The sequence below is a fragment of the Podarcis raffonei genome, chromosome 1 (genome assembly GCF_027172205.1).
Source record: "Podarcis raffonei isolate rPodRaf1 chromosome 1, rPodRaf1.pri, whole genome shotgun sequence".
Taxonomy (NCBI): Eukaryota; Metazoa; Chordata; class Lepidosauria; order Squamata; family Lacertidae; genus Podarcis; species Podarcis raffonei.
Window position 1 is genome coordinate 49,880,188 of NC_070602.1, and position 25,059 is coordinate 49,905,246.

General features: G+C 45.0%; 1 protein-coding gene across 6 annotated transcripts in view; it reads right to left on the bottom strand.

Moving 5' to 3' along the window:
• The window catches only part of NR1H3 (nuclear receptor subfamily 1 group H member 3), a 30,239-nt gene extending 6,932 nt beyond the window's left edge, over positions 1-23,307 (bottom strand). For 2 of the 6 annotated variants that reach the window (XM_053386721.1, XM_053386676.1), the window contains exons 1-5: positions 22,993-23,307; positions 6,497-6,592; positions 3,407-3,635; positions 1,378-1,644; positions 402-610 (exon numbers count right to left, since the gene is read on the bottom strand). In XM_053386721.1, coding sequence (XP_053242696.1) covers positions 402-610; positions 1,378-1,644; positions 3,407-3,548 — 618 coding nt within the window. In that variant the 5' untranslated portion in view covers positions 3,549-3,635; positions 6,497-6,592; positions 22,993-23,307. Of the gene's footprint in view, positions 1-401; positions 611-1,377; positions 1,645-3,406; positions 3,636-6,496; positions 6,593-7,493; positions 7,555-7,758; positions 8,169-8,192; positions 10,789-22,992 lie in introns of those variants that run through there. The other 4 variants (XM_053386692.1, XM_053386701.1, XM_053386685.1 and 1 more) reach the window with 4 other exon arrangements.
• Between the last annotated feature and the right edge of the window lie 1,752 nt (positions 23,308-25,059).

A 25,059-nucleotide genomic window follows, 5' to 3' on the forward strand; every position in this document is an offset into this window, starting at 1 on the left:
ATCCGTTCTGGAAGTCTGTTTGACTTTCGAAACGGTCGACTTCCAAAGATCGGCTTCTGATTGGCTGCAGGAAGCTCCTGTAGCCAATCGGAAGCCATGGAAGCCCCATCGGACGTTGGGCTTCCAAAAGAACATTCGAAAAACAGAACACTCACTTCTGGTTTTCGATCGTTTAGGAGCCAGAACATTCGACTCCCAAGGTGTTTGGGAGCCGAGGTACGACTGTATCAGAAAATGACGCCATCCCTGTTGAGTATGGGATATCCCCCCACCCCACCCCACCCCTACATAAAATTTGATGAACGTGCCAACTTAAGTTATTCAAAAGGGAGCTTTACTGAAGATAGGCGAGGTGTGTTTTCTCCCTCTAGTTCAGAGCCCCACCTAAACTGTGCTTTTACCGTCACTTTGAGCCTGTCTGTGAAGGAGCGCCGATTACACTGCTGCTGAGCTGCCACAAGCTTTTCTATCATGTCAAGCTGCTCCGGTGTCATTTTAGGAGGGGTGTTTGGGGGGGATAATGAGCTCTGGCGCACAACTACCATCCGAGACTGATCGTCTTCCTGCTTCTTCAACTTCTTCAGCTGGATTTGTTCTTCAGAGAGAACACCTAAAAGTGCAGCACAGAAAGGGAGCAGTGAAGGGACAGCTGGTTATATGAAGTACACAATCACAAAATTAGTGAAAGCTTTGCTGCAGGATGGAAGCAGTGTCTCAACATTTATTATTTCCTAGGTGGCAACTCCACATTTGGGGTTGGCATCCACCTCATCAGCTTGCCCTATACTGACAAACTCGCCTTTTATTCATATGGCTCCTATACAAGCAGCCTATTCACATTTGATGCACCAACAAAAGATTACGCAGGGCAAAATCAGGTCTCCTGAGACTTTCTGCTCTCTCCTCCCCACCCCTTTAAATACAACTTTCTAGATCTCATGGCTGTGAAAGATTCTCTCCCCCCCCCCATTGTGTATGTACAGCTGCCTAAAGGCATTTAAAGGCTACACTTAATGTGCCCTTCATATATCTATCCCTCTTCATATTTCCTTCCAATTACCTGCTCATCCCCTCACCCTGCTTGAGATTGCCCATCTTTTAACTTGCCCAATGGATCTAACTTAGTTCTGTTTGTTTTAATTGGTCTCTGAACAAAACGTGGTTGAATACCACCCTCTGAACTCAGTGAAAATTGGAATATTAGATTTTCAACTTAAGCAAATATTATTATACAATTTCACACTTTTTCTGAGCATACACCAGATTCTATTAACATAGTCACTGAATTTTTTTATGCATAAAGGGAATATTGCAATAAGGAGCACCTTATTGCTCCTACATATTCTCTGGCCTCACATCCCTGCTCTTGTCACCTACATTGCTCTCGCATGCCTGCCTCGTGGCATTTGCGCAACCGGCACTCCTGACACTTTCGCCGCATGTACATGTCCATCTCACACCTGCCGCCATTCTTGCAAACATACTGGGCACCCTTGATGACGCTGCGTCGGAAAAAGCCCTTGCAGCCTTCACAGCTGAGGACATTGTAGTGGAAGCCTGAGGCCTTGTCACCACACACTCTGCACACCTCGTTGCCAAGCATCTTGGGGGCTGGCCCCTTCTTCCGTTTCAGAGGGGGCGTTTCTGTAAACACAGATAAGGATGAAAGGGGTGGGGAAAGAGAGGCTGTAAGATTTCATCCAGAAAACAAAGGAAGACCATGCTTTCTAAGGTATTTTATAGCAGTCCTTCCTCACATAAGGCTGAGCACTGAGAAACCTCAAACTCCACATCTCAGTCCAATAAAAGCACGTAAGGGCCTAAGCCGAAAGAGGGTGCAGAGTCTTCCTCCTCTAGTTTAGCAAAGTCTTTCTCACACAGTTCTAGAGCCATGGAGTTACGCTAATATTTCTCAGAGTCAATTCAAACAATAAAACATAACAATTAAAAAATATGTGTAATACCTCCACGAACGTCCGCCTCGTATAGTGTCTATTCCGGCGAACGTCTGTGGCAAACCTGGAAGTACCGGAACTGGTTACTTCCGGGTTTGCCGCTCACGCATGCGCAGACACGGCGCTTTGCCCTGTGTCCTTGTCGGCTAGCGGCCAGGGCTCCAGAACAGATACTGGTCACAAAACAAGGTACAACTGTATAAGCATGCAAACAAACCCTGTGACCAGAAGCGTCCTGAACTTCCTCTTTCAGGAATAAAGGACTTGCCAGAACCTTACTGTTAATGCCATACGGTCTTAAGGCTCTGAGGGTCCCCGAGCTAAGTGTGGAGTGTGAGGAAGGGCAAAATAGGTTGGAATTTTACACTAACTACACTTTACACTAAAAGGTTTGCTCTCCTAAGTCCTAACATGGTTCAGAGTTTTTTTTCTGTGGACCAGTCACCAGAGGGCAGCATTGTTCCTTCCTCCTTAGCTGAAGTCAGCTATAGCTTTTATGAATGGCTGAGAAATACATTGGGTGGGATTCACAAAAGGAATCCTGTCAGCAGAAGCCTTGAGCAAGGACTTCTGCTTGCACAAAATATTCCCCCCCCCCTTCCTGCCCTGTCTGCCCCGAAATTGGCTGGGAATGGGGTCGGGGAACCCCCAGAAGAGTGTGTGAGGGAAGGAAGAAGAGAAGAAGAAGAGTTTGGATTTGATATCCCACTTTATCACTACCCTAAGATGTCTCAAAGCGGCTAACATTCTACTTTCCCTTCCTCCCCCACAACAAACACTCTGTGAGGTGAGTGAGGCTAAGAGACTTCAGAGAAGTGTGACTAGCCCAAGGTGCAGGTGCAGGTGGAGGAGCGGAGACGCAAACCCGGTTCACCAGATTACAAGTCCACCGCTCTTAACCACTACACCACACTGGCACCACACAAGGAGACAAGGGCTTGTTCCATCTAGGAAGCTAAAATGTTTGTGCAGAAGAAACGCTCATAATAGTGTAGCGTTGAATTGCACCCATTGCTTCCTATGCTGCACACATTTTGTTGTTGTTGTTCCTCTGGGCAAACAGTTAGTGCAGGCTTTTGAAACAACAAAAAAGAGGTAAATGGGGAACGAGCATTTCTCCAGCTTCTCTCTCTTTCTCCCTCCCACAGTTCCCCTATCACTTTCTCCAACCTAGACACAAAGAGTGTATTTACTCAAGAGTAGGCCCTATTCACGGCTAAACTTTTCTCTCCTTCATTTACTTCCTGCAGGGAGTTGTGCACTTAAAACAAAAATTGCGAGGAAGCATTTAAAGAAATGACACACACACACTTTCAATCTGAGGCGGTACAGCGCAGATTAATTCCACTACTTCTGTCTGTCACCCTGTTTGGTGTAATATATAAATTTCAAGTCTAAACTCTGCTCAAAGCATTTGCACTGAGTGGCTGTAACAAGGGTCTGGGCCTCACCTATGTGCTCAGGTGGGATCTCTGAGCCATGGAAAAGTGCAAACCCTTTCTCTTCCATGCCAAAAGCACATGCCTTCTTCCCATGATTCTGTGCCACGAGCTGTGTAGGACCCATGATGGTTGCCCTTGCGGGGCTCCTCATGTCCTTCTTGTCTCTAAAGCATGATTAAGGCGAAGCTTAAGACATTTGAATCCAGTGTAACAATATCCTCACAAAATGGAGAAGGCCCTGGAGGAAAGTGGAAGCAGAAGAAAAGAAAAACACAATTACCAGAGATACCAGCCAGACATTTTTACACTGTTCCTGTGCAACAGTACCAGCCAAGACTGCCACCCACTCTAAGAGCTGTTCCTTCACAATTGCCATCTCCCCGCTTTCAAATAGGAGGCATCTGATTTAAAAGGTGATTTGTCTCCTTTGACATCTGATTTCTCAAACTACTTTTTTGTTCTGTTCAGTTTGATTATTTTACATATTATTGAGTGGCATAATTTATATTCCACTTTCCACTGGAAATATAGCGCTCAAGGCAGCTAACAATAAATTCTCTTTAAAAAACAACAACAATACTAGAACGATAATAAACTGGACAGAACGAAAAGAGACACTAAAGCAGGTGATTAAAACAGTGTAAATCAATGCTGCTAATAAAAAGACCATCCAAGGAGGGCAAATTTAACCAGATGGTATAAACTGAAAAAGCAAAGGGGTCAGGCAAGCTTCCAGTGCATGACAGTTTCATTTTCATGGAGGCTTCTGAAACAGCAAGTAAGGTGAATAACTGAAGAACAGAGTTTGTTAGACAAAGACTGCAAGATGTCTTATCTCCCTGCAAAGTAATTAAAATAAGCCTTGATGGGCACAAAATGTTAAATAAAATCATTGTTTCGAGTCCAGTTCTGTCCAGTGAAGCAAACTGGCCTTCTGGTCATTAACTGAGTCTCAAGAGGCACTGACCCCTGTGTGCTTGCTGCAGAGCTCCAATGTGAAAAGTTTTTTGTGGATCATTTAACCAAAATGTCCCTATTTTAAAGGAAAGCCTCCCAGATTGTAAAAAAAATATTATTATTATTATTACAGTCAAACCTTGAAACTCAAGCGGCTCCGTTGCCGAATGTTTCAGTTCCCGAACTCCGAAAACCCAGAAGTGGGTGTTCCAGTTTTCGAACGTTCCTCGGAACTCGAACGTCCGACACGGCTTCCACTTGAGTGAAAGCTCTTGCAACCAATTGGAAGCCGTGCCTCGGAACTCAAATATTTTGGAACTTGAATGGTCTTCCGGAACGGATTACTTTCAAGTTCCGAGGTTTGACTGTATTATATTCAGTGCTATTTTTCTAGAAAAAGAGATGCCGGGACCCACCATGAATTTCCCCCTCGTTCTCTTAGAATTCCAGCTGAAAAAAAGCCCTCATTATATTTATTTGTATTCCTACACAAATTAAAACACAGGGGGGAAATCCAAAAAGCTAAAAACATATAAAAGATAATGGTTTAACAGTCATTAAACTCTAATAGAATTAAAACAATGTTAAAAAAGCAAATCTATTAAAATACAGATAATAAAACCAGGATGGCACTATTAAAGCCCTTCCCTTTAAAAACAGTCAGTTCCCAAAGTCCTGTTGGAATAAAATATAGATACTAGATATATTAAAATAGGGAAAGATTTTAATTTCTGCACCTAAAAATCTGAACCACATAATTTGGTCTTCTGCTGGCATCAGCACAGAAATTAAGCAACTTTGGGGCAAACTAATATGTTCCAGTAAACACGGAGGAGGGCCAGACAACTGGAGCCAAAGAGAAGGGCAAAGACGCTTGCCTAGGGAGATTTCAAAACTGACATGTCATCAATCAACCAAGAAGGCCAAGTCAAACAGTCAAAGAGAAACTTACTGCTAAATTGTCATTTTAACCCACAAGGGCAGTTTTTGGCACCATGAGGGCTTCAAGTCCTTGACTGACTTGGGAAAGATGTAAAAAGTCTCTGAGGCTGTAGATATTCCACTGCATTTTCACAGCCCCGAACATAGGTTGAAAGAGGGATTCTTGCCCAAATGATGTGGTTAGTCTGGCTTATGGCAGCAGACCTGACATTTCTGACCTCCATTTTAAAAGTGTCCAAATTCCATTTTGAGTGCTAATAAATCTCATTTGGTTTATTTCCCTGTCTGTAAGCCAGTCCAGGAGACGCGGGTGGCACTGTGGGTAAAACCTCAGCGCCTAGGACTTGCCGATCGCATGGTCGGCGGTTCGAATCCCCGCGGCGGGGTGAGCTCCCGTCGTTCGGTCCCAGCTCCTGCCCACCTAGCAGTTCGAAAGCACCCCTAAGTGCAAGTAAATAAATAGGTACCGCTTTATAGCGGGAAGGTAAACGGCGTTTCCGTGTGCTGCGCTGGTGCCGGTTCGCCAGAGCAGCTTCGTCACGCTGGCCACGTGACCTGGAAGTGTCTCCGGACAGTGCTGGCCCCCGGCCTCTTAAGTGAGATGGGCGCACAACCCTAGAGTCGGACACGACTGGCCCGTACGGGCAGGGGTACCTTTACTTTAAGCCAGTCCAGTCCGATTCACTTTCCTGCCTAGTTCATAGCTGCTCAATCAACCTCAAATGCCTGTCAATACTGTACTTTGGAGAGCAATGGCCAAGTGACTTCCTCTGTGAGAGGTAAATTAAAATTCTTCCCTTTGGGGTCCCTTCTGCTGATCTAAACACCTGAGAGGATCTGCACAATTCTTTATGTCTGAAGAGGTGACTAAGAAGCAGCTGCAGCCTTCTTAAAGGATACACTGGGTCTGCGATTGGACTAACCTAGAATGCCTTTTTGCTGCCGCAGAGAAAACTGTGTACAATTCCAAGGAACAGTGCTTTTTTAAAGGAGGTACTCAAGTGTATGCAGTACCGGCACCTCTTTTTTTCGTTGTTAAAAAGTGTGACACTTACTGTAACAACTTCATGGTGAGTACTGGCACCTAGAAAAAAAAGCACTGGGTAGAGCACTTAATTTTTTTGCAAAATGCTGCATTCTCACACTTGATCTTAGCCAAAAGGCCGAGAAGCGATGCAAAATGCTGCATTCTCATTTTACCTTTGTGGATCCACAAGCAGTTGCAGTTTGTTCGTGCGTATCTAGGGTTGCCAGCCCCAAACTTCCAAAATTTGGAGTGCTCTGCAGCTGTCGTATCTGAAACAAGAGGTATTTGTTATTTCAATTGGAAGACACTGTTGTGAAATAAGAAGAAAAAAAATCAAGTGTTATTTAGCACCCTACATCCCCTGTGTTCCATGCACTTGTAGCATGACACTTCTTCAGTGCAGAGATGTGTGGCATGCTGCTGGCAGATCTAATGTGCAGCCTGACAGTGAGGCCGTGATGGGCAATAGACAAGTGCAAAACTTGCACAATGTTCTTGCTGGTTCAGAAACAGAAAATCCAGTTCACAGAGATGAGAAGGCAATGCAAAAATAATAATAAATTGCTATATTGCTGGAGCAGCTTTGCTTAGCCTGGGAGCCTTCAGATGTTTTGGACTATAACTCCCATCAGTCCTAGTCAGCACAGTCATGGAGGTTGGGGCTGATGGGAATTGTAGTCCAAAATGCCTGGAGGGTACCAGGTTGTGTAAGGTTGTTCTTGAGTTACAGAATCCATATTAGAGACCCCTTTTCATATTTTTATCTGTAAAACAATGACCAGAGTTAGACTGGTCTAACATACACTGAAAATGAAAATATACAATTAATTTTAAAATTTAAAGCATTCAGAACAGAGACCAACACCTAACTAAAATGTTTTACTGTTTACTTTGCCTGAAATCTGCAATTCTCAGAGTCAAATCAAATGAACAGTAAGGATTTGTTTTGCTTTTTTAGGCTGGCCACTAATGGGTTTTAAATCAGCACATCTGGATATAGAACAGCCCTTAAGTATGACTCTTTTATTCTAAATTATCAATAACTTTGTCAACAACAACAGCATACACCCTATTGTAGGGGTCAAAAAGCTTGCAGAAGATTCAAACTATTTTCATCTCATCAATATCTATCTGCCTAACAAGGACAAATCAATCTCTCAAGTCTCTCACTTGGGCGCAGATCTCAGATGGCAGCAGTTGGCTCATCCTACAGGAGAATTGCCAGGTCCTACCAAGAGAGGCAACCTGTCACACTGAGAACAATAGAATAAGAACACTAATGCTCCCCACCCTGCTGTTGAGAATTCCACCAGCTTTTTGCTAAAAAAATTTATTAGAATCCAGTTAAAAGATGTAAAGCTCAATGTACATTTGCAGCAATCAGATTTAATCTAATTACATTTACTGCAGTTCAGTAATGTTGCATTAAGAGTACCTGTAAACTGGAAAGTTGGTGACCACTGTCTTGCCAAGTTGTTGACAGTGCCAGCCCCAGAGGCAAAATGTACAGAATGTTATGAAGCCTTCCTCTCCAAAGTGCAACTAGAATGAACAGCAAAGCCCCATGGGGAAGTAAATGTAGGTGAAAGGCTGAGGGAAGCATATATCCCTTAGTCTGTGGTCACATTTGTGTCTCAGATCAGGCGCCAAGTACTTCCAAGTTACCTTGGCACCAGCCCCAACCCCGCCTAGAAACAGCGGAACAACTCAGAGAGCAAAAGTCCTAAGTACAGCAAATTTTGTCGCTCCAGGAACATGGTGCTACCAAAACAACCCAAGATGTTTCATCCTGTGGCCACCATCCACACCCCAGCCACAAAATGACTCCCCTTCCCTTCAGAGTAAAGGTTATGTTCGCGAGTGGCAAACCTGTGGCTCCTCAAATGTTGCTGGACTACAGTTCCCATCATGCTTGACCATCATCCATGCTAGCTGGGGGTGAACAGACTTGGCTCTATTCCTTCATTATTCCATTTCAGTATGGGTTTGGGATTTGTTCTCATAGCCAATTCTCTTAAGGGCCAAATGACAAGTTAACAAGCAGCTGTATATAATCTCCCCTCTGATGTTTTGTGTTAACTGAAAGAGAAGGAGACTACAGTCTTGAGCAGAGCATCAGCTTTGTTTGTTGTGTTGTGTTTATTGTTTATGACTACTGTTGGCAGTTATGTAATTTTTTCTATGTTGTTAAGCCGCCTTGAGCATGGTTTTAACTTTGGAAAGGTGGCATACAAATAAAATGATTGATGACTGACTGACTGATTGATTGATAAGCTGTTCATTCCCTTTGGGCTGTTCCCCATGCCATAAATTTGCCTCCCAGCTGCTTTTCATCACACAGGTGGAAAAGAACAGGCCCCCATTTGCTCCCCACCCGCATAAGGAGAAAAACAGCTTATTGGGCTTCCCCAACTGGAAAAAATAGCACAAAGGAGAAAAGTAAATAGCTCCCATGTCTCTTTTTGCTGTGCAGGACAGTCTCCCACCCGCCCTTCGTTTTTAAAAGCTGCTTTTCAACTTTAGATTAAACTGTCAGGGAGAAAAGTAAAATGCAATGGAGTTTGTGCAATTTGGCCCTGGATTTTGCCTTTCCCCACAGAAAAGCTCCCCACAGGCTAGTCTTGTCTCAGCCAGCATTCCTTTGCCTGCACTTCATTCCTCTGCTCCCGCTGGTCTAAGAATCTCTTGCACTGATGGAAGCAATCCTAACAGGACTGTAAGACAGGCCTGGCCAAAGGCATTTTGCAGCCTAATGCAAAGAACAAGATGGCTTCCCCCTCCACTCCGTGCACCGAAGCCAACTGAATTAACTACTTATTTCAACACTGCCAATGAGACAATGGTCCTCCACTGCAACTGAGGGCATGATATGGCCTTCAAACCGGTTTTAGATGATATACAGTGGTACCTCGGGTTAAGTACTTAATTCATTCCGGAGGTCCGTTCTTAACCTGAAAGTGTTCTTAACCTGAAGCACCACTTTAGCTAATGGGGCCTCCCGCTGCCACTGCACCGCCGGAGCACAATTTCTGTTCTCATCCTGAAGCAAAGTTCTTAACCCGAGGTAATATTTCTGGGTTAGCGGAGTCTGTAACCTGAAGAGTATGTAACCTGAAGCGTATGTAACTCAAGGTACCACTGTATTGATATATTGGCCAGCCACAGTAATTACTGAAGTGCTACTAGCAGATGTGAATGCTAATGGAGGGAAATATGAGGTTAAGGATGCATAACAGAAGACATAGTCATGAACATTTTCTGGTACGTAACAAGCTGGTGCCACCATGACATTTTGCTCTGGACAATTTCTCTTATTTTTATGCCACCCAGCAAAATTTTTCACAAGCTTCCTAAAAGACTTCCTCACTTCGTTTTGAGGATCTACCATAGGGAAACTAAACGTTCTCACGGGGCTCTCTCTCAATTTGTTCCTCTTGATCTCTTCCCCCAGTACCCTTTTTTTCTCAAAGCTTTTTTGGAACTGTTCTAATCCACCACCCTCAAACTATTCAGAAGTAGCAATGTACTACTTTTAAATATTTGTGACCCAAACTTGAGGTGGTAGAATACTGGGGAGAGAAGTTAACTCTGGAGACACTATGATTCTATGAATCTCCCAAACATCCTCTATATAGCATGCAAAGCTGGAACAGAGGCTGTCTCTGAATCCCTAGCTTGAAAGAGTTCCCCATCCCAACAGACTCAGGACAAATTATAAAAAGTCTTTAACAAGTATTCTGTAGAAAAAGATTCTGGCCCCAATAAAATCATAGTGCATTCCATGCAGGAACTCTTTTTCACGTGTTGCACTATTAATTGCTTCAATTGTTCATCTCTCAAAACTTACAGCTTTAGTTCATTTCTAAATCAAAATTCAGCAACATATTATTATTATTATCACACACACAAATTGTTTTACAATTTAAAATACTCATTTAAACATCCTTAAAATATCAATGACTTCCCTTCTTCTCTTTCCGTGGTTCATTTTGCATATCTTAAATCCCTGCATATTTTACATAAATTAAACCATTCAGTGTTCCATTACGTCCATCAAAACTTATTTACACTGTTGAATTTACCTTATTGCTAAATGCTACCAATGTTTCCAAGGGTACACAATCCCCCCCCCATATATTCAATAAATATTTTTCAATCTTCTCTAAACATATGTTCTTCTTGTTCTCTTATTCTGTATGCTAGATCTGGAAGCTGCGTATATTCCGTCAGCTTAAGTTGCCATTCTTCTTTAGTTGAGACCTCACTCTTTTTCCATTTTGGGGCCTACAAAATACGGGCCGCGGTAGTGGCATACATAAATAACCTCTCTTTTTTTTACACCTGGGAATTTCAGTCTGAATTATCCCCAACAGAAACGATTCTGGGTTTTTTGGGAAAGTACTTTTAAAAGTATTATTACACTTTTTTAAAGGCTGCTCCCACGCCACACATTAGCCTTATTCACATTTTTAATAAAACATTACCGTTAGGGGTGATGTCCTATGCACATGGAGCAGACACTGCACAGATGCTGCTCTACTGCTCTTCACGGCCGCTCGCTCTTTGCAGCAAGGAATGCGTGTTCAGCAGCTCACTGCACGGAAGGAACCACTTCCTCCTCGCCACTGCAAATACCTGCCACCCGTAGGAGACACTTAACGTTGATCCCACAAGGCAGCTACTTCTTATGGTATTCCTCGAAAATGTGACCTGTGTTGCTGGATGTCACCTCCAAGGATGATGGGAACTGTAGTCCAGCAACATTTAGAGGGCCTCTGGTTCCCTACACCTAGACCAGGGGTAGGCAACCTAAGGCCCGGGGGCCAGATGCGGCCCAATCGCCTTCTCAATCCAGCCTATGGACGGTCCGGGAATCAGCGTGTTTTTACATGAGTAGAATGTGTGCTTTTATTTAAAATGCATCTCTGGGTTATTTGTGGGGCATAGGAATTCATTATTTTTTCCCCAAAATATAGTCCACCACATGGTCTGAGGGATGGTGGACCGGCCCACGGCTGAAAAAGGTTGCTGACCCCTGACCTAGACTAAGAGATGCAAAGTAAAATGAAACATTTTAGTAGCTAACCCCTTGATAAAAGGGTTTCTACTTGAAACACACCAAGGTTTTAATAGAAACCAAATAATTTGCTGCAGAGCTGTCACTGGATAAACATTAGGAATCCTATTTAAAGAAAGGAAGCTTCAAGGTTACAGATAATTTCAAGGGGGAAGTGGGAGTAAAGTTAGGAAGAACTGTACATGATTAACAACATTTTTGTTCATTTCCTAACAGATACACAGTCAAACACTATGCATATTTACTCAGAAGGAAATTCCACTTAATTCAGTTGTGCTTACCCACAATTGAGAGTGCACAGGGTTGCAGCCTTAACAGTAATCTTTCTTTAAAAAGCTAGGAAGTCTTCTCTAAGAATAAATGAAAAACATACTTCCTAACACAGAGATGAGAACTAACAGCCAGATAACTACCAAACTCTATTCATTATATCCTGCTGCAGAAGGTTCCATTTGTGGCTTATTGCACAGCTAATTTTTCTCTTACACATTGCACATGCAACTGAAATATTTGCATGTATTATTTTTTTTAATTGCTAGTTTTAATAAAATGGGATTGTTTAGTTGAGATGTTTTTAAATGTTTCCCATTGAGTTTTATTGTTGTATTTTATGCAAACAGCCTTGGGGTGATTTTTATTCTTGAAGAGAAGGAAGGAAGGAAGGAAGGAAGGAAGGAAGGAAGGAAGGAAGGAAGGAAGTTCTCCATTTACTCCTGCTTCCCCTTCCTATGTTGTTTCCCATGTTGAATTTTAGATTTTAGGTTCTGTGGGGCCAAGGATCTTTCAGCTTGTACTTTGCAAACTATGCAGATCTGAGACCTATAAAAATAACAGCAGCAGCCAAGTTCCTAGCTAACTTCCATCAGGAAAAAAAGATTGAAGCAAATGTCAGTGCCATTCTTTCAGTTGTTTCACAGAACACAAAAGTCAACTTTTCCCTGGCAAAACATGACAGGAGATTCACAGAAGCTGAAAGACACCTTTTGTCTGAAAACACCCCCCCCCGCCCCCCGTAAAAGCAAACCTCATCCCACACCTTCCAGTAAAAGGAGATAAGCCCATTTTACAGCAGTAATCCAGAACCATCATTTTGTTCTTTTCACCTCATCCTTAAACAAAAACCTGCTGCTTGTGACTCTTTGAATCAATGGGTCATCTCCTCTTCTGCCCCTCACTGCATAGGTGTCCTGGGCAGAAACTCAAAGGAGCTAAAATAGAGGTGACAATTGGTAATTTTATAGTAGATAGATGCTGCAAATATACTACTACACCTTCAAAGCACATTCATATCACATTTCCCCCCTCAAAGCATTCTGGGAACTGGAGTTTACCTCTCAAAGATCTCCATGTTCTAGCAACCCTTAACAAACTACAGTACCCAGAATTTTCTGAGGAGGGAAATGTGTTTCACAGGTGCTTTAAAGGTACTGTGTGTACACAGTCACAAGCAGATCCTAGAACGGACAGTATTTCGTCCCCTCTCTGCCTGCAGGATTTACTTAGTCCTCCAATGGACAGAAAGAGAGGAAAAAGAAGGGATTGTTCTTACGTAATCTTTCTGGCTGTTTCTCAGACAGGAGTTCCCTGAATCACAGCCAGTGCTGGTGGTGGATGGCTTACTTGCCTGCAGAGGCAAGGTGAGGCAACTGCCTCAGGCGGCAGGATCCATGGGAGCAACAGATCCCGATGCAGATATTTCTTCGCTGCTTGTTCCTGATATAGATCTTCATTCACTGCTTCTTCCTTGGCAGAGAGGTGGGAGCTATTTTGTGATCCACCTCAGGAGCCAAAATGTGGCACAACCACAACTGCCGGCACGTGAGCTTGACTGCCTCTTATTTTGTTGAACAGGCTCCAACTGTAAGCTCATCTGAGGGCAAGATACTGGCTTCATCACCCAACTCCCATCAACATGGTTATTCCTGACCTAAAGGGGGTTCTAAGTGCTTTTAATGTTTGTAAGACAGGGTCTTCCTGCGGTGCCACAAGGGTCAGGAACAGCTGCACCTGTCAACAAAACTCTACCTGCTCCACAACTACCAGAGATCCCTGGGAGGCCAGACATCCACAATCTTTAGCTGGCCAGACCCTTTAGACCTTCTCCCTGACACTGCAGGACCCCTATGTCCCCTCTCCATATTGCTTTCCCTCCATCTCTATGTGTCCTCCACTGCCCTTAATATTGCAAAACCCCATACACCAGGGGCAGGGAACCTTCTTCAGCCCCAGAACCACACTTCCTTCTGGGAAACCTTCCTGGGGCCACATGACAGTAGTGGGCGGGGCCACAGGCAAAAGAGGGTGAAGCAACTGCAGTAAATCTTACTTCTGTACAGAAAGCTAGTTTCTGCAAACACTAAGACGCACACCTCTCTATCCTCCATCCAGGCAAGGAAGAGATATTATCAGGCTTCAAGGACACATTCCCACCAGGCAAAAACATTTAAGGAAAGCTAGAAGCAGGGCCAGTAACCAGCATGTTCTAGGAGAGGAGAGTTGCAGGAGAGCAAGGGCCAGACAGGGAGACTTGGAGGGTCACATGTGGCCTCTGGGCCTGAGGTTCCCCACCCTTGCTAAATACCACTTCCACCCAACTCTTGGGCCCTTTTCTGTTATTTTCTTGCTGGGTTTAGGAGAACGCACTCTAGAAAACTGCCATAGCCTGGGCAGATTGCTTCTGGCTGGCTGGTCTCCAAGACTTGGATGCACCCATGACAGAAGAATGAATTTTAGGACGGACATTTTGTATCTTACATTTTTTCCCCCTGGTGTTTGTTTTCATCTGTACACATTTTATCTTGCTAAACCATTTTAGAGACCTTTGCTTTTATAAAGTGACCAATGAGTATAATAAATTATAACAACAACAACAATAATAATGTTTCTGCATGCATGCATGTCACAGCTCCAGCGACAACTTGCAGAAAAGGGTTGTGGCACAGTGGTGCACCGATCAGCCCCCGTCACAGGCTTGGAGGCCTCTTCCTGCGTCTCCTGGCACAGTCTGGCAGGGGCTACTGGCAGGAGAAGGAGATATAGCCCAGCCACTTCAATCAACTATAATACAAAACGCAAGGACTTTAAGAGCTTGAAGCACAGGGCAGGAAAGTAGTACAATGTATGGCTCTCTGTTTATGGAAGATATACCTGTGAGGAGCTATTAATCATAGGTAACTCAAGCTTCCATATTCAAGGACAGCATATTAGACATGGGGATAAAAGATAAAAATAGGAATGCTGTCTTCATGTCTTGCTTGTGAGTTTTCCAGAGGCAGTTAACTGGTCTCTGTCAGAAAGAAAATGCTGGACCATGTGGGTCTCTGGTTTAACCCAGCAAGACTCTTTTAACAGCTACCAAAAGGGAGAAGGAGAAAAGGCTTGCCATAAAGACACCGTTTTAAAGCAGGGAAGTATAAGCTTAAATCAGGTGTAATCAGCTGCTTCAGAAAAAGTACTTCAATAAATTAACAAATGAGGATGTTGCTATTTTTATAAAAGCTCACCAGTTTAGTGTTTGTTTCAGTTTCAAAAATATCTTAAAATTAAGAGCCTTATGAAACATAACCACAACTGCAACTCTGGAAATTTGAGAATATCTTATTGTCAAATTAGTTGTGTAACTTAAGTGTCTTCTGCAGACTGTTTCCATTTCCCTTTCTCTGCTCCACCCTTTACTCCCACAATTAGGATATAAGGGATGCCTCTCCCACTCCAAAACCATGAAAGACAAAGTCACAAAAGCTCACACAGATGCATGTTTCCCTTCATCTGGTTGACAAAGCTCATTCGCTGCTTAGGTAGCTAAGGAGGCCCAGAGAGAGAAGAGGAGGGTCTGCACTTTTGAAAGTGAACTGTAGTAACCTTAGGTCCTTGGCTCAGCTCAGAGCCAGGTCTGACTCCACCATCAGCGCTGACCTTTGGACGGACAGCAGGAAATGCAATCATGACTTTGACAACTTTGTCAAGGGATTCGAACAGGAAAAATCTCATTAGTGCTCTTCCCTTGAGAGAAAAGCAGGGGTGTGGGGTGGGACACCCAAGAATGGTCCCTACCTCCTCCCATCCTCCACAAGGCAGCTTGAGGCACGTTGACAAGGGCAGCCAATAGTTGGGGAAATAATAAGTCAGGGAAAACGCCGGGCCGCGGAAAAGCTAGAAGCAAGCCTCAACATTGATCCTTTGAACTCAGCTGTTCTGCCATCGGTGCACTCTTGTATCATTTGCCCTGGGACAACCTGTAAATGTTAAAAACCTGCTGGATCAGAGCAAAGGCCTCAATAGTCCTGCATTCTGTTCTTGCAGTGGCTAACCAGATGTTGGGGGAAAGCCCACAAGCGGGTGCAAAAGCTCTGATCCCGAGAGGTATATATTCAGTCTGGTTCTGGAGCCAGTTTAAACCTCTCCACCAAGCCCAGCACAGGGGAAATCCAGCAAGTGCTGCGATGGAGAATTCACCCACCACAGTCCTGGGCTGGCAAGAGAGGCTTAAACTCCTCCCTCAAGCCCAGCACAGTAATAGGGATGAGCGTGGGGTGAGTGTATCTGTGTGAGAAAGAGAAGCTTACATTCTGTATACATGGGGACATGCGAGAGCTTAAACAGGGCAGAGGGCAGCCTGGGTGGGGATAAGGCTGCTGCCCACAAATATGCATCTATATAGGCCTGGTCTGTGGGAGACGGGGTGTTTGCTACAGTATGGTTCTGCTTGTATTTATTGGATCAGGACCCACTTGCAATGAATTGAGTAGAGTGGATGATTAATGATGTTGTGCAGGTGTGGGGGACTTCCAGCTCACAGATTTGGACTGCCAGCATTCCCTTTTTGGCCTGTGAGGCCATTCCGGGCAAGCCATGGCTCTGAGCCAGTCATATGTGACAACAGGTGTGGGGCAGGCAGCAGTGGGGTCTGGCCCAAAGGGGCTTTGCAGGCATTGCCAGTTATGAGTGTCTCCAATCAGGTGGTTGTCGGGCACTTGGAAAGAACTGTGCAAAGGGCTTTGCAAGCCCTAAGCTTGGCACTTGGGAAATGCCAAGCATAGAGTTTACAAAGCACATTGCACACCGTGTCCCACCCAGCTTATTGTTGGGTGTTTGGGAAGCACCACACAAACTAGCCTTGGTCAACCATGCCCTAGATGCTTCCAGGTAGATTACTACAATGCACTCTACACGGGGCTGCCCATTTGGTCTACGGACTGAACACTGAAGAGAGGGACATGGGAAGAAAACTAGCCAGGCTGCTGAAGTCCATAAGAGAAGTTAATGGAGGAGGCGGGGGCGAAGGAACAAAAATATGAGAACTTTAAAAGTTCCATATTAGGTATAAGGAGAATGATGGCTAGAAAGTGGGAGAAGCCCATCTGTGAGCCAGGGAATGTGCATAGTCCTAACTGCCAGTGGCACAAGGCCAAATGTGAAGACGAACTTTCTGCAGACTTTGCCCGGCCAAGTTGCGTTCCCTTCTCACAACATTTGACATCACAACAAACTGCCGGCTAGAAAACAGTCCCGCAAGTCAAGCTGAAGTGTCCTTGGCTCCAAGCCAGCCAGTGACAGGGCTGCACTCAAGGCACACCCACCAGACGAGAAACAAGAGCCTTGAATTTCTCCAGGATGGCTTCAATTACTTGGAGCGTTGCTCTGTTTCTCCCAGTGCCCTGCCCTTCCTGATGTCTCATGTCTGATAAGGCTTTACCTACTTCATCCAGCAACTTGCCAAGGCAGCTTAAAACAACTTCTTTTATTTCCAAAGCTTCCGTAGGTGATCACCAGCCCTGGCTGGTGTAAAACACTGTCTGTTGCATTGCAGCAGCCATAGAGATGGGGAACAAGTAGCCCTCCATATGTTGTTGGACTCTCATCAGTCACAACCAGCAGGTCCAATGGTCAGGGATAATGGGAGCTGTTGCCTCAAAACATCTGGAAGGCCACAGGTTGCCCATCTCTAGTATAATAAAATGGAAAGTGAAATCAAATAACCACATCATTTTATTGCTTTCACAAAAGCTGGAAATATTATGTGCCAAGTTTTTCCTTTATGTCCTGCACGCCTCATAACACTGAAAGCCGCAAGTGGATGAAGGAAACATGAGAAGGATATATCATCTCTTTCCACTTAAACTGGATAATTAAGACTTTAATAAGTGTCAAGTGCATCTTAGTAAGATGGGACTCCCCTTTGAAATCTAGACCTGTTTGTGTGATCTGTCTGCTATGTGGGCTCTAGCAGAATCTATCCCACCACCCCCCCCGCTGTTACCCTCCCCTCCCCTAAAATGTTGTCCCCCGCTACACACACACACATTTTGGAGGTGGCTCAAGCCCTTGCCTCTGGACAAAGCCCTGAGTCATATGATTTATTTTTAAATGCTATGTTTTTAAAATTGCAGAAACAAAGCTCACGGTGTTCTACATGCTTTAATAAAATATGGACAGGATGTACAAATGGGGAACCTGCTAATTTGACAGTGTCCAGAGATATGAAAGCCTGCGTGTGTGGGGAGAATTATTCTTCATTCTGAAGTGATCAGAAGCGTCTACCATGCGAGGAACAGAACACTTGAGTTGGCCACTCATTCAAACATGAAGGAGAGATCCAGTGCTGGGAGGATCCAGCAGGGGAGGTTTCAAGGCCTAGCAAGAGTATCTCCTCTCTTCCACAAGACATTACAGTACTTCAGATGCTGACTAGAAGGATATATGTGGGAATGGGCCTTCCATATTAGTTATCTTTCTACAACTAGCAGCTTTTTCTATGGAGGATGGACACTGGGGTTCTCAGCTGACTGCTCCATGCCGTCTGGACCAAGGAATAGAAACACACACACACACACACACAATTATTGGTCTGCCCAACTAGAATGGCTGCAATTGTCACACCAGTCTAAAGACAGGATTAAACTTCATCATCATCATCATCATTTTATTATTTATACCCCTGTTCCACAGGGAGGGCACCACTACCCAGAAGGCCCTGGAGGGCCTTCTTCCTCCATGAGAGCCTGGAGGTGGCAAAAAGGGAGCCAAGAAAAGTGGAGTTGAGGGAGAAGGATGTGAACAAACTGGGTCTGGGCTGTACATGTGGAGGATGAGTGTCACAGAATTGCTAGGCAATTAGAAAAGAAAATACCTGAACAACCTTAAGATTGAAAGAAGAGTGGTTTGAAATGGCATCCTGCTGTTGTTTGAGAATTACAAGACACATCTGCCCATTTCCAGCTGGAAAGGAGCAGTAATAACAACCAGGAGCAACAGGAAAGTTGGTGGAGAGGAAGGAAGACAGCTCAAAATCACAGGAGGACCCAAAGACAAAAACAGAGTAGTCCTGTTTCCAGGCATTCCTAACCCTGTGGCTGCCTCTGTGCAGTAGGGATGGGAACCTGTGGCCTCCAGACGTTGTTGAACTACAATTCCCACCATCCCTGGGAATGCTGGCTGGGGCTAACGGGAGTTGAAATTCAGCAGTAATTGCAGGATCACAGGTTCCCCATCCCTGCTGTATAGCAACATACTTTGCTAGGTACTAAAAAGATTCCAAACACAAGCCCCAACACATATTTATATATGTTGAATTGTATGTACAGGTGAAAATTAAGATGGTGGGAGGCTTGAATGGCACTGTGCTTTGCAGCATGCTCAGGAGCATGTAAGCAAAGGTATTAAAACAGTTTGAGAAGAGGGGCAGGAGATCTGGGGCCCAGTACAAAGCACCCAGGTTCAGCACCCTCAGGCCATCTCCTAAAGACATCTCTGATACAAAATCAGCCACAGGGTTAGGAAAACCTGGAAGCAGGTTTTCAAGTCTAACTGCTGTGGGGTAGGACAACAATTTTCAATGAGGGCATAGGGGAAGTACACAGGGGAAGGGTTAACTCTCCTGCCTCCAGCTGCAACCCTCACAAACCAAAAATTTCCCACTGAGCAGCAATTAGGCTTAAAAAATAGCTTCCACTGGCACTAATGGAAACCCTTTTTAAAGTCTAATTACTGCACAGGTCAGATAGGGAAGCTCCCGTAGGCCATATCCGGCTTGCAGGCCAGCAGTTCTTACCCCTGTTGCATAAAGTACAGATTTGCCCAACATACGGATCTACTAAAATGAAGGGAGAACTAACTTAGGAAGGGCTGGATCAAACCAAAGGTCCATCTGGTCCAGAGTTTTAGCAGTGGTCAGCCGGATGCTTTTGAGAAGCAGACAAGCGCGGTATGAAAGCAAACTCCCTTTCCTACTGTTTGTCACCAAATGAGTGTATTTTTTTAAAAAAAATAGCCAGCTGAAACACAATCAAAATACAGGTTAAACAAAGAGCTGGAGATAAAACAAAATGTCTGTTTAAATAAAAAGGGGGTTGCCTTGTGGTGGAAGGCCACTAACAAGATAAATAGATAAGTGACACTTTCTTGGTAAGGAGTTCCAAAGTCTAGTTACAGCCCCTGAGGAGGCTTTTCTCAAATTCCCATCAAATGCACATCAGATAACCTAGTTTATGGGAGCAAACTAATTGCATACTGGAAAATTAGGTTTGCGCAACTAAAGTTGATTTAAAAGTGCTCTGGTGCAACAAATCTACTTTAAGAACAACAACAGACTTTTGCAGTCAGTAAAATGAGGGGGAAATGCAAAGATGGGGAAATGCACTAAAAAAGTGTAGGATTAATAGGAAGACATTTAATCATTCTGCAAGCAACTCAAAATGAATGCAGGATGAATATTCATTGTCATAAAATCTTCTCACAAACAAATCAGAATGAATACTCAATGAAGACCAGACATCGCCTAACAACAGTTTAAGTCTGGTGCAAGAAAATCAGGATGGATTGTGGGCACCGCAATTTAAGAAGGCTACTAACAAGCCGAAACGTGTGCAGAGGGTGACCAAGATGATCAGATGTCTGGAAATCTAGCCTTATGAAGAACAGTTGAGGGAGCTGTGTATTTTTGGCCTGGAAAACCAAAGACTGAGAGGAGATATGAGAGCCATCTACAAATATCTAAAGTGCAGTCACATCGAGGATGGAGCAAGCTTGTTTTCTCCTGCTCCAGATGCTAGGACCCAAACCAGTGGCTTCAAGTTACAAGGAAGGAGGTGGTGGACTCTCCTTCAATGGAGGATTTAAAGCAGAGGTTGGATGGCCACCTGTCATGTATGATCTAGTTAAGATTCCTGCATTGTAGGGGGTTGGACTAGATTACCCTTGGGACCCCTTCCAACTCTACAATTCTATGATACTCTGGGTGCTGAATAAGCAGGTGGTTTCATGGAGCTCCAAGTGTCTGGGTTCATTCAGAGCACTGCTGCTTGTTCCACAGCTTGGTCAACTAGAGTCAGCTACCATAATGCACATGGAATTGATTTCAGTACACAGCACATGCCAAACAAAGGTTGGTCAACACTTAATGTAAGAAGAGAACCCTGCTGGATCAGACCAAAGGTCCAGAATCCTGCATCCCACAGTGGTCTACCAAATGTCTCTGGGAAACCCTGAAACAAATTATTGTTATTTGCTTTTTTCCAGAAAAGTGAAACTCAAAGTGACTTACAAAAATTAGTAATAAAACATGGATTGAAAACAACCTAAAGAGTGTGTGTGTGTGTGTGTGTGTGTGTGTGTGTTCAAGGTGAATAACAATGTTTTTACCAGGCCCGTAAAAACAGATAGTGCTGGGGCCAGGCATACCTCCCTAACGAAAGCATTCCATAAATGAGGAGCCACCACTGAGAAGTCCCATCCTCATGTTGCCACCCTTTTTACCTCCCACAGAAAAGAGCATGCAGGATCCAAATCGCTTCATGTGGGGAGAGGCAGTCCTTGAGGTATTGGGGTCCTGAGGCTATATAGGTCAAAACCAGCACTTTCACTTGATCACAGAAACTGATTGGTAGCCGATACAGTTTTGACAAGATTTTCTCAGATTGTCTTCCCCTGGTGAGCAACCTGCCCACTGAATTCTGCACCAGCTGCCATTTCTGAACTGTCTTCAAAAGCAGCCCTACGTATAACTCATTGCAGTAATCTAACCCGGAGGTTACCAGGGCACAGACAACAAAGGTTAGGCTATGCCTGTCCAGTAGCCTTCCCCTACTGTTGCCCCCCACTGATATTCTAAGAAATACTGCCTCTGAAGATGAAAGTTCCTTTTAGCCATTATGGCCACTAGCCATTGCCCCCTATTTAAGCCTCTCAGATACAAAGACCAGGCTTCCAGCTAGCATCCACACACTGATAGCTGGTTAATATCTGCATCTTACAATCTTCCATATTTAACCTTGTCTCTCCGCTTAAATATTAATTTCTTCTCTGACATTTCTTGGTGAGTAAAGTGCAACACAATTCCAACTCCAGGGAGATAGACAGATAAGGCCACCTACTGATATCACGACTGAGCAAAGAGTTCACGGCTGATTTCCCAGGCTGAAGCAGAAGCCGTGTGGTACTTCTGTTTCCAGACTTGCAAATGGTGGTGCAGGTTTTGGTGGGTCCTGTGCAAAACACCATCATCAATCATTTGTATCCTCTTTTCCTGATGGGGCTTTTCACACAAACCTCCCAAAAACTCATATAGACAAGAAGCTGACCGCACAAAGGCATATCTCTCCAGGTCTTGTGAGCTCCCTAGTGAAAGATGTGTCAAAGTTTTTAAATTGCAAATAGTGATGACTAGTATATACTGTATAGGAAAATAGAAATCTGCCTGATGCTGAGACTGAACTACTGATCCATCTAGCTCAGTACTGTCAATATGCTGACTAGCAGCAACTCTCCAGGGTTTCAGACAGCAAGTCTCTCCCAGCCCTATGCCAGCACCTTCTGGATGCAAAGCAGCTGTTCTACCTGTGCACTATGGCCCTTCTAGAGGAAGACAAATGCACCTGCACACTGTATGCCAAGCCCCTTTCATTGACCGAAAGCCACAAGGGAACAGACATCTTCCTGCACATGTCATGTGATAAGATGTTGCTGAATAAGTGTTTTCTCTCCAACACCCAATGTTCACCCTTCTTTCTCTCCCACCTGGGCCTGAATGAGTGAAAATTTACTCAGAAGCCCCACTGTGTTAAGTGCATGTATTTCCAACTGCAGTGTAAATCGTACAGCAACTCAAAGGCATGTGTTTTGTACAATCACTAGTGCCAGCGTTCCATCCATACAAGTCTTGGAAAGTGGAGAAATTACACTTTTAACCAACCTCCCTCCCTTTTCTTAAATATACATCCAAAAATGAGGGATCCGAATGTGCGCATTCATTTATCTCTTCTAAGCCATTTTTTGAAAATGTTTCTTTCCGCAAATCGGACAAGTAAAGCAGTTATTTACTTTAACACTACAATCAAGCAGCAATCCGGGGAAAGAAAAGCACCAAGCGCCCTCTTTATCGCCACGTATCTAGGCGCACGTGTGTACGCTGCCCGAGCGCCAACAGGTGGTTTGACGCCGGTAGCCCGAGTTTGGCGCCGCCACGAAGGGGAGCGCAGAGCAGCGGCGGCGGGACGCGGCGGCCGAAGCCCCTCGGTGGGTGGAAATGCGCTCTCTCGAGCGGGCGCCACCAAACTCCACGGTTGCCCAGGGCGATCGCGTAAAGAAAGAAGTTACCCGCGTCAGCAGCAGCAGCTCCAGGCGCCCCGGCAGCCCCGGAAGGGGAGGCGACAGGGCAAGCAGAAGCCCCCCTCTCGGGAGAAAGAGGGGCAGGTCGGGAGCAGGCAGCGAGCTCCGGCCCCCCAGGAAGGCCCACGGCAACCGGGCGAGGGAGCGATCAGACAGCGCCGAGCGCGCGAAGCCCAGCGGCGCGCTATTGACTTCGGGCTGGCGAGAGCCGCTCCGCGCGAGTTGCAGTGATGTAATGTCAGCAAGAGCAGCAGCAGCAGCCTCCGAGTCACATGCCTGAACTTTCCCCAACTCCACCCCCTGGTGTTCCTTTCGCCCCCTCCGATTTCTACATCCTGGCGGCGTGGTGTGCATGAGAACCCAAAACACAAGGGGAGAAGCCCCTCCTTCCTTCTGCACGCCGAATGCTTTGCTTGCGAAGATCATTTGTTCGTTCCACGTTTTTATACCGCCCTTCGTCAGAAACATGCCGGGGCGGTGTACAGAATATGTAACATAGGCATGATTATTTATGAACTTTTTTTTTAAAGGATCCTAGGCAACCCAAAGCCTTGCTACATTCCCCACATGGTTTACTTGTTAAAAAAAGTATCACAGTCTGAAATCGATTGGAGCCTGTTTGGGACCGACACAGCACCCCTTGGCCCAAGCTTCGCTGGGAGGTCAGCGGACTATTCCACACCGATCCACCAGCCAGCTAAGCCGGCGTGTTTACGGATAAAGACAGCTGTCAGTGACTCGACGGCCTAGCGGACGAAATGCCACCCTGTACTTAAAGGAGTAGGGATATATGGCTGCTCTCCAGATGCTGTGCCTGCAGCTCCTCTTCTCCACCATTGGCCATGCTGGCTGGGGCTGGTGGGAGATGCAGTCCAACAACCTCTGGAAGGCTGCAGGTTTGCTGCTCGGTGCTCTTCCTCGACTGGCAATGTATAACAGGTTGCAAATAGCAGCGCACACAAAGCAAGCATAGGAACATAGAGAGCTGCCTTATTCTGAGTCGGAACATTGGGTCCCCCTAGCCAGGGCCAGCCCACCCATGAGGCAAGGTAAGGCAACCGCCTCAGGTCTACAGGGGCAGCAAATCCTGCCTCCTAGGAATTCATGTGGCCCTCCAGATACTGTTGTACTCCAACTCCCATCAGCCCCACCGGCATGTCCAATAGTCAGGATGAAGGGAGTTGTAGTCTAGCAACACCTGGAGGGCCACAGATTCCCTATCCCTGCATTAAACCACACTGTCACTTATTTTAAATTACTTGATCTAAAACACCAAGGTGTGAGTGTGGGAATTCCCCCATGCTCTCCCTAAATGGCAACCCCCTGGAGAAGTATAAGAACGTAGGCAGAAAGATGCCCGGAGATGCTTCTGACCAACCATTTGCCCCAAAGCAGGATTCTCTAAATGTCACCTTCCACCTCTCAAGAGATCTGCAGACTTTTGAAAAGAGACATTCAGCTCTTGGGCCTGTTGGTCTTTGCTCTGGCTACATGATGATCCAGACAGCCCTCATCAGAGCATGGCTATGCTTAATAATACAATTAGACTTTTCAGAATTGTTGCCTTCCCCTTCTGCTTCACTCATACCAAGGATAAATGAGAAAAAGGCAATATGAGTGTGGCTGCAAAATTAAAACTATTTTGAAACATTACTGTTGACAAAAATATTAGGTGAGGAGAACCAACGTTGCTTCAGGCTGGAATGCCGTCCCTGTATACCTGGACATATGTCCTACTGAATTCAACTGGGCTCACTTCCGAGTGGGCCTGCATCAGATTCACTATTATTAACAACACTGCTGTGTGGTCCTCCTCTCACAACATGCTGCTTTAATCTTCATTGGATGTTCTCTCTGGGGAAAGATTTTGTCATGGGGCAATTCCCAGAGGGGTAGTAGCCATGTTAGCATCTCACAGCAAAAACAACAGCCTTGTGGCACCTTAAGAAGTGAATTGTGGCAATATGGCTTTAGATTTCATGGACTAGAGTCCATTTCATTAGATACTTGAAGCATTATCCTGAGTTGGGAAGGGGGGATTGTAAACATTCAAGG